This window comes from Andrographis paniculata, unplaced genomic scaffold (assembly GCF_009805555.1).
Source record: "Andrographis paniculata isolate CXL003 unplaced genomic scaffold, ASM980555v1 Contig75END, whole genome shotgun sequence".
NCBI lineage: Eukaryota > Viridiplantae > Streptophyta > Magnoliopsida > Lamiales > Acanthaceae > Andrographis > Andrographis paniculata.
In genome coordinates this window covers 1,573,900-1,584,325 of record NW_026137612.1, presented here as the reverse complement: position 1 = coordinate 1,584,325, position 10,426 = coordinate 1,573,900, and the positions used below count along the sequence as shown (strand labels likewise).

General features: G+C 27.0%; 1 protein-coding gene across 1 annotated transcript; it reads left to right on the top strand.

Annotated features, from left to right (window-relative positions):
* The first annotated feature begins 3,536 nt into the window (after nucleotides 1–3,536).
* LOC127266341 (senescence/dehydration-associated protein At4g35985, chloroplastic-like) lies at nucleotides 3,537–9,685 on the top strand. Its single transcript, XM_051296554.1, has 5 exons — nucleotides 3,537–4,265; nucleotides 6,820–6,941; nucleotides 7,423–7,589; nucleotides 8,468–8,552; nucleotides 9,385–9,685. The coding sequence occupies exons 1-5, from the start codon at nucleotides 3,669–3,671 to the stop codon at nucleotides 9,548–9,550; spliced, it is 1,137 nt and encodes a 378-aa protein (XP_051152511.1). The 5' UTR covers nucleotides 3,537–3,668; the 3' UTR covers nucleotides 9,551–9,685.
* Nucleotides 9,686–10,426: the final 741 nt, after the last annotated feature.

Sequence of the window (10,426 nt, the reverse complement as noted above, 5' to 3'; positions counted from 1 at the left end):
TTTTCTTGTACTTTAATATTGTAATTATTGTAGTTTTAATTTTAGGTTATTTGAACAAAGAGCTATTAAGGAGCAATTTTTAAAATGGATTTCTAATAAGTTGAAGAGTGTATATTCTCATCAGATAATATCAATACTCCAAGTGATGATGTAGTTGACAATATTAAAGATAATGTCAAACTTCCAATACGAGTTGAGTTGCCAGATGATGATATTATTGGGGATCTGGATTTCGAAAATCGATTAAAAGTTATTCAGTTAATATGAGAGATGATTTAAGAAGACGCTACACATGAATTTATTTATCCACAAACTAGCTTTAGTGAAGGTATGAGATTATTTCCAAACAATGATTTAAAGAATTTAATTGGTTGGAGTATAGTGTTGCTAAAGATGCAACATTTTGTCAGGTATGTTACTTTTTTTCGAAAGATGGTAAATTTAGAGACGATGTGTTTACAAAAATTGGTTTTAGAAATTGGAAAAAAGTTAAGGAGAAATTTCGTGAACATGAAATAGTCAAAGTAGCATCCATCGATATGCAAAAGCTCTATATCTTGGGCTTAAAAGTAGAGTGAAAAATATTGATTATATACTCTCACAACAAAGTAGACAAGATAAAATTGATTACCGAGCTAAATTAGCAATGATAGCGGATGTGGTTTGAGTCCTTTTGGAGGGAGGTTTGGCTTTTCGACTAGTTCAATACATTTAAGTAATTAATTATTATATTGTAAACTTCTGATGTTTAATCTATTTATAGGTAATTTTATTGAACTTTCAAAATAGGAGTGTTTGTCGGCATCCACAAATAAATACATTGATGAACTTAAATGCTCTAGGAAATAGTCAAATAATCTCTCCTAAAATCCAAAAGAAAGTTAATAATGCTTATGCAACAGAGGTAAAACAAACTATTGTTAAGGAAATTGATAGCAAATATTTTTCACTTTTGATTGATGAAGCCCGAGATAGTTCAATAAAAGAGAAACTGTATATAATTTTAAAATTTGTTAATAATTGCGAGGAGGTGATAAAGCAATTTATTGGAGTAGTGCATGTTACTGATACTTCTGAACAATCGTTAAAAATTGCAATTGATGATTTTTTTGCAAAACATGCACTATCATTGGTTAAGGTTCGATGTCAAAATTATAATGAAGCTTCTAATATGAGTGGTGATATTAACGGTTTAAAGCATAAAAAATTTGGATGATAATAAACAAGCATACTGACACGGCTCGACCGTGTATAATTATACCCAATGTATTTTCTTCTTAGACATTTGAATCCTTGAAGATTGGACGTCCTCGTCACATACTATATTCATTATTTTGCTCACCAACTCAATTAGTGATTTTGACATCTTTAAAGAATAATGAAAATAGGTAGTAGTTTTTTTTCGATTATCTTGGTATGATTGTAAATTTATGTAAAAGAAATGATGATCTTTTACAAAGGCATTATGAAAAGCTTGTTGATTGTATAAAATATTGCGAAAGTAGAAGGGCAAAAATCAAGAAATTTTTTTTAGCTCAACCAGGGGATACTCATTGGGGATCCCATTTGAAAACAATTTCAAGAATTTTGAATATGTGGGATGCAATGATTGAGGTACTTGAAGTTATATATGATGATGTAATTGATCTTAAAGTAAATCGACCGCTTTGAGTTTGATTGAGAAAATTGTAATATTAATTTTGTATTCATTGTTCATTTAATGATGCAATTGTTGTGAAAAACAAATATGTTATCAAAGAGTTTTCAACAAAAGAATTGAAACATAGGAAATGTTTTGGTTCTTATTGAAGGTGTGAAGAATGATTTGAAAAATTATAGGAATAATTATAGTTGGAGTGAGTTGCTTGAAAATGTCATTATATTTTGTTCGAAATATAATATTTGTGTGCCTACTACGAAATATGTCCAACTGGGTCAAATTAAAAGAGAAAAAAAATTTGATGGCAATCCAAAGACGTACCAACACTATTTTCATGTTAATATATTTTTTGAGGTATATTTTCCCCCTTTTTTTCATATTAGCATATATTTCCTCAATTATAGCTAATTTGTCCACTTTAGCTAGGATACTGAATTTTAAGTATTATGTAATTAATAAATAATTAAAAATTGCATTAGTAAAAATAATTATGATATAATAAAATTAATTATAGATTAAAATTAAAATGATTAAATAGTTTAATTAAAGTAAAAAAAAATTATAAATTATGAATTTTAAAATGTGATTAAAGTGTATAATTATATTTCCAAAGAAAGAAAGTAAAAATTATATGGACAGACCGAAATAGAAAATATGGACAAATTATTTGGGACAGATGGAGTATGCATTTATTTATTTTCCTATGAATAATTAGTTTATTTTTCATCATGATAGATTGTTGATTGTATCATTCAATAAATGAATAATCGTTTTACGGAATTAAGTTTAGAATTGTTTATGTGCATAGCACGCTTAAGCCCTAAAAACTCCCTTCCAAATTTTGTTCAAAAGTGATTACTACGTTTGCCTAAATTATATCATGATGATTTCAATTTAAAGAAAATATGCGAATTGAAAGAACAATTCGGGATGTTCTTTACATTTGTTAAATCATCTCCACTTTTTTTGGGATTGGAAAATATTGGAAAATTGACAATAAGGATGGTGGTTACGGAATGACATACAAGTTATAGGTTAGTGTATCGATTTATTAAGTTGACATTGATCTTACTTGCTACGACATCTATAGTTGAAAGATCATTTTATATCATGAAATTTGTTAAGAATGACTTGTGCAACAAGATAAAAAATGAGTTTTTTAACAATAGTTTGGTATGTTGCATTAAAATTTTATTTTTTTTTGTTAAAATTGAAAATGAAGTCATTATGAGGTGATTTCAGAGTATGGGACATCGAAGACATACCGACCTTTAGAAAAAAATACTTGTAAAAAATTTCAATATTTAATAAATAATTAATTAATAAAATTAAATATATATATATATAAATAATAAAATAATTTTACCTTCAACAAAATTTTAACATCATAGATCAAAAATATTGAAGAGAGTAAGGAGGCTGAATGTTTTTGTTTAATTAATTAATTTTTTATTTAAATCAAAAACAAAATTATGATAAATATTACATCTACTGGCTCTAAGAGTTATATATTAATTATTATATTAAAATATAATATAAATCTAAAAAAAAAATACAAAAATATTTTTATTAGTATATTATTATAGTAATATAATGATATTTGTTAAAAAAAAATAATAAAATTATATAAATATAAATATATTTTTAATATTAATACAATATAAGAAAATATGAATGTACCCTAAATAGGAACGGAGAATCCCATGCCCATAATTAGGGGGGGAAAATTTATTCGAAAAAATTATTCGATTGCATTACATTACATGGGATGGGAATATGTTCGGACAACATCATATATAGACAGACAGCTGATTAATTAATTTTCATCCACCCGCCGAAAGCAACCCACACATTCACACTAAACTTATTCACTAAGCACAGAATCAAGAACCAGAGCCCCCCAAATATATACATACACATACATACATATATATATATATCTCTAGAGAGAGAGAGAGAGAGAGAGTCTTTACAAAATCAAAATCAAAATCAAATCAAATCGGTTAAGATGGGGTGCTGCGGGCGGTCGAGAACACTTTCCCCGACCAAATCAACCTCTCCGGCGGCGGCGGCGGCGGCGGCGGTGGCGGTGGCGGAGGAGGACAAGAGCAACGTGAAGCACGAGGTTCTGGCAACCATCCGGGGATGCAAGGTGCATCTAATGGACGAAGGCGAAGCTCTGGAGCTCGCCGCCGGCGACCTCGAGGTCCTCCGAATATCCGACGGCGGCGTGCCCCTGGCCACCGTGGTGAAGGTCGGCGACGAGCTGCAGTGGCCTCTGACCAAGGACGAGCCAGTGGTCAAGCTCGATTCGCGTAACTACCTTTTCTCGCTGCCGGTGAAGGAGGAGATGCCGCTGAGCTACGGCGTCAGTTTCTCCGGCACCGGCTCCGGCGAGCTTAAGGCGCTGGACTCGTTCCTGGAAGAGAACTCGGTGTTCACACGGCCGGCGCCGTCGTCGGAGAGGAGAAAAGGGGAGATAGACTGGAAGACGTTTGCGCCGGCGGTGGAGGACTATAACGGCGTTCTGGCGAAGGCTATCGCCGGCGGAACGGGGCAGATTGTGAGGGGAATTTTTACCTGCACCAATGCTTATGCTAATCAGGTAATTGTTACTCCTTCCGTCCCGCATAATTTGTCTCTATTTTTTATTTTCGTCCGTCCCACATTTTTTTTTTTTAAAAATTAATTATACACTTTAATTATATTTTAAATTTTAAAATTTAATTTTTTTTAATCTTAATTAAACTATTTAGTTACGTTAATCTTAATCTATAATTATTTTTACTAAATAATAATTAATTTTACTAATACATTTCTTAATTACTTACTAATTATACTTTACCTAAATTCTAGTGGCTACAGTAATACAACCATATTACATGGGAAGGAGGGAGTAGTTTATTACCACCATGGTAAAATAAAAATAAAATACTTCCTCCGTCCCATAAGTAAATATCTATTTGCTTTTTGCAGCGTAATTTTAGAAATATTAGTATTATATTGGAATGTAGTAGGAATAAAGTAGAAATAAAGTAGAAATGACTAAAATAACTTTATTAGTACGTGTGATATAAAGGTAATGATATTTGTATAATATATTGTAAGTTGTAAGAGTATTTGTAATGTTAGGTAGATAGTACAGTTACTAAAAAAAGAAAATAGATACTTTGTTATGAGACGGATTAAAATAAAAAAATGGGTACTTTATCTTGAGACGGAGGTAGTAAATCAAATTCTTTTTTTAGAAATAAATAGCATTTTTTTTTTAAAAAGAGAATGAAATTGAAATGACGTGACTAAATATATTGGAGGTTTTAGATGGTAAAAAATTGTAAATAATAGTTTTGATATAATATTTTTATTTTAAATAATACTCTTTATTATTCAATTGTGTTAAAAAAAATGTATGACCATAAATTTTGATAAAAATAAATAATAATAATTATTTTTTTATTTTTATAAAAAATAGTACTCCTATTTTATTGTTAATAAAACAATGATAATATTATATATTTTTATAAGAATTATATAATTAAAAACTTTAAAACAAAATTGAATCGAAAATATCCAATTTTTATTTCTTAATTTGGATTCAAACGGTAAAGTAAATGTAATATTTTACAACATGAAATTTTATACTCCCTTTGTCTCAGAAGAAGCGTCTTGTTGGGAGTTACATGAGAATTAAGGAATAATAGTATTTAATTGAAAATTGGTATAAAATAGAATGTAAAAGACTAAAATGTCCATACTTCTTGAAGGATTTTAAAAAGTAGGTTAGAGTAATAATTAGGGGTAGTTTGGAAAAGTATGAATAAATTTGTTATAAAGTGGGACCATGATTACTAAATAAGGAAACAAGACAATTGTTTTGGGATTGACGAAAATGAAAAAACAAGCAAACTCTTTTAGGACGGATGGAGTATTTTTTATATAGAATTTTAAATATTGAATAGTAAAAAAATTAAAAAGTTAACCAAATAAAATTAAAGTGGTGATCCTATGCTTGTGTTTTTAAGATTTAATTTGAGTTTATATATGTTTAGAATGCACTCTGTAAATTTTAAAATTTTTTAAAATAGTAAAAATAAACTTAAATATGTATTTAATGTAATATTAATATATTTTATTTCATTTTTACTATTTTTTTTTTTAAAAAAAATGTTTTACTAATGAATTATTCATAATTTTGATTCCATTTACTTAAGTGAATCTCACATCTTTTCATTAATATGTGATAGTAATGTGCATAATTATAACTAAAATTGCAAATAATTGGAGTTTATTAGATCCAACTACTAATGCAAAAATAAGATTTAATAAATATATTGTAACTAATGTAGATTGGTTTGTATTTGTATTTGTATATTATATTAATATTTATATAGTAATTGAATGTTATTTTCTAAGATAAAATATTTTATTTCTATAAAAAAAATCTTGCAGAATAATTCATTTGAAAAAAAAAAAAAAAATATATATATATACAAACACGGGCGGATTCACCTTTTGTGGAATGGTGGTACGTGCCACTAGTGATTTTATTTATCAAAAAAAATATTTTATGATTTAATAAATGTGTTACCACTAAAAAATTGTAGTATTCCATTTAAAATTTAAAATTGCATTATTGTTAAAAAAAATAGGTGGATTATTTAAAATTTAAAATATCATCAACACCCAAAGAATTATAATTCAATTCAATTAAAAAATTAATTTATATTCTAAAATATAAATATACAAAATAATATTACATTATTATTATTATTTTTTAATAAATCGAGTCTTATAATTTATTTTATTTTTAAGTTTAATATATTGTGCAACCAGTAAAAAAATTTTCTAGATCCATTGCAGTATATATATATATATATTAAAAAGAAAATAGTAGCTTTAGAGTGTGTTTGTTTGGAAGTTTGAATTTTGAATTGAGATTTGAATTGAGATTTGAATTATAAAAATTTTGAATTTGAATAGTTGTATGATGTGATATAAATAGGTGTTGATGTGATGTTTTAAATGTAAAATTGATTTTGAGTATAATATAAAAAATAGGTGTTTGATTTGATGTTTTTGAGAGAAAAAAATTGGATTAATAGTATAAATTCAATCCAATCCCCCAAACAAACACACCCTATAATATGTTACATTTATAGGTACACAAAGGTGGGGAGGCAATCTTGATTCGAGCGGCCAACGAGAAAAATACTCAAAGCGACAACAACAATAGGCGGGATATAAAGCGATCAACTTCTTCTATTAACAAAACTCTCCGACGGTATTTAATTAATAATTTATTTGTTGTATTGATTTATACTTGTATACATGGACTGAACTACATGGGGTCTAGGAAGGCCCAATCCTCAAAATATATGTATTTAAAAAATAATAAAATTATGTATTTTATAATAATTTGTCCCTCCTAATTTTTCATTTTGTAATGTAAAAAATTATAAAATTTTTATCTGTAGTAAAAAAAAAAAAAATAATTTTTATGTAATTTTGTTGAAATTTTTTCTAAAATATTTAATCTTTTTAAATTTTTTGGGCAGAGTGTACTATGAATAAAAAAAGAACAACATTGAATCGATAAAAAAAAAAATTGATTTTACCCCCTGAATTTTTACTGCTGGTTCCGTCGCTACTTGTATATATATATATATATGTACATATTTTACATACTAATTAACACATGAAGATTAATTATTATAATTGAAAAGATGATATAATAATAGTTAGACATTCGCTTGTATATATAGTGTGAGGAAGGTGTCGAAAATGACGGAGAAGATGAGCAAGGCAATGGTGGATGTGATCGGGGTGGCGAGCGGTTCTGTGATTGGGCCGGCGGTTCGATCTCAAGCCGGGAAGAAGATTTTGTCTATGGTTCCGGGGGAAGTCCTCTTGGCCTCACTTGATGGAATCAGTAAGTTTATTTTTAATTTAATTTTATTTTATTTTATTTGTGAATTATGCAAACTAGCTATAAACCAGTATTGACACGAGAATTGAAGAGAAATATAATTAGTAAAAATAATTTTTGTATAATAAAAATAATTATAGACTAATATTAAGATAACTAATTACTTTAATTAAAATTAAATAATTTAAAATAAGATTAAAGTGTATATTTTTATTTTTTTATATAAAAAAAAGAAAATAACAAAATAAGTTGGACATGAGAGAGTACTATTTATTAGTGTTATATTAATTTTTGCATTATACATTTTTTTTTATAAAAAGTCTTTGAAAAATGTTGTTTTTATTATCTAAATTTTACAAATATATATATATATATATTGCATTTAACTATCATTTTCTATTTAAAAATAAAAAAAATATATAAAATATACAAAGAAAAGTAAACACATTGAAAGGGGAAAATAATTGAACTTTTAGTCGGTAGTATTTTATTATTTTGATACATTTAGGTAGTCATATAAATTATTATATATATAATTTATCATCAAATAATATGCATAAAATACCCAGTGTTTTATTTATTACGTAAAACCCCTTATGTTAATATAAAATTTGCATGAAACACCATCGCATATTTGATTCTAAATAAAGACTTTAACTACGTAAATTTTATACAAATAAAAAGTGTAAAATATTTTAAATAATTTTTTGAATAAAATAAATAAATAAATAATTGATTAAATTATTTACTTTTATAATTTTGATAAAAATAGGATAACAATTTGTCACTAAAAAATTATAAAACGAAGAATTAATCAATTATTTATATATTTATTTTAAAAAACACATGCATACTAACATTATATGCTGTGTGCGTACCAGACAAAATACTTGATGCAGCCGAAGCCGCCGAAAGGCAAGCCATGGCCGCCACCTCCGGAGCACTATCTAGGATCGTCACCGACAGGTAAGGCTGTTTCTAAAAATGAACGAGAGTAGGGTGTCAATATTAAACTCAATAAAAAGAAAAAAAATCGAACCCATTTGACTCGAAGATTTTCAAGTTCGGATTTAAAAAAATTAAGGTCGATCCAAACTGAAAACAAGACAATAATAATAATAAATAAATAAATAAATTGGGTTGAATTAAATCACGTTTTAGATTGACTTGGTAACTCAAAATATAGATATTAGATTATCGGATAACCCGGAATCCAAATTTGACATGATTTTATAATTAAAATTATATTTTTTAATTTTATATTACAAAACAAAATAATATGATAGGTCTTTTTAGATAAGTTTAAAATTCAGAGTTTTGGGTCTGCTTTGTGTCCGTTTTCAGATTTTGGGTTATGTTCTGTGTCAAATTTTTTAAGTTCGTTCGAATTATCGGCTTACTTAAAATAAAATTAAATTCGGCTGAACCTAATCCGAAAAATCCATGTCATGTTTGTGTTTTGGATTGAAAATCATACTCGAGTTGACAAATTTGTCATTATACCCACGATTCAACACAACATGAATACTACCCGAAAATACAAATTGACATCCCTAACGAGAGCATATTCAAAACGATTTATTATACTAAAAAAATTATTTATGTGTGTATATGTTTTAATAAAAAAAAAATCACATTTCTTAATGTTTCCTTAAAGTTTATTAATTATTTCATTGTGATAAAAGTATATATATATATATTGCATATATTTAGGGGGGTTTTATTTTGGTTTCGTATAACATATACAAAAAAAATAATTTCTCCGACGAGACAAGATTGAGGTTGTTGTGCAATGCAGGTATGGAGAGAGTGCTGGAGAGGCGACGGAGGACGCACTGGCGGCTGCCGGACATGTCGCCGGAACTGCATGGAATGTTGTCAAGATCAGGAGGGCCATCAACCCTGCAACCTCAGCTTCCGGTGTGCTAAAAAATGCTGCCAAGCCAGCTGCTACAAGATCATAAATTTAAATCTATAATTAATATTAAATTCTTATTTATATAGTAATAAATATATATATATATATTTTTCCTACTCAAATAGAATATAAGTTTGCTATTATTTCTATTTAGGAGGTTTCAAAATATTTATAACTTCGTGCACGACAAGACAAGTCACACTAGGTGAACTATACGTGGCAAGTGAACTGGACACGGTCATAAGTTCACCCCCACACCACTAGACCATTCTTTACGAGACATGTTTGTATATTTTTTAAGTAACCGTACTACACACTTAACTTAAAAAAAAAAAAATCTTTTATAACTTACAAGTATTGAAAAAATATAAGGTAAATTATATAACACCCGTTTTTGTTTTAGTAAAAATGCTTTAAACACTCATTGTTTTATTTATTGCGTGAAACCCTCTTATGTTAATATAAAGTTTGCATGAAACATCCTCTTTGTCCAAAACTGATATTTGGTTCTAAATAAATACTAAAATTATACAAATTTTATACAAATAAAAAGTGTAAAATATTTTAAATAAGTTTTTGAATAAAATAAATAATAAATAATTGATTAAATAATTTATATTTATAGTTTTTTTATAAAAATCAGATAACAATTTATCTCCCAAAAATTATAAAATGAAGGATAAATCAATTATTTTTTTATTTATTTTATTCAAAAAATTATTTAAACTATTTTACGTTTCTTTGTATAAAACTTAAGTAATATAAGTCTTTATTTAGAATCAAATATCATTTTTTGACAAGAAAGATGTTTCATCCAAACTTTATATTAACATAAATGAGTTTCACTCAGTAAATAAAATATATGATATTTTATACATTTTTACTAAAATACAAATGAGTGTTATATAATTTATCCAAAAAT

Bases quoted from the DNA above. Each gene is read 5' to 3' on its own strand.
- LOC127266341 (XM_051296554.1), top strand. From the start codon at position 3,669: ATGGGGTGCTGCGGGCGGTCGAGAACACTTTCCCCGACCAAATCAACC. The intron at 4,266-6,819 runs GTAATTGTTACT...TTACATTTATAG, and splicing joins CCAATGCTTATGCTAATCAG to GTACACAAAGGTGGGGAGGC. The intron at 8,553-9,384 runs GTAAGGCTGTTT...TGTGCAATGCAG, and splicing joins TCTAGGATCGTCACCGACAG to GTATGGAGAGAGTGCTGGAG.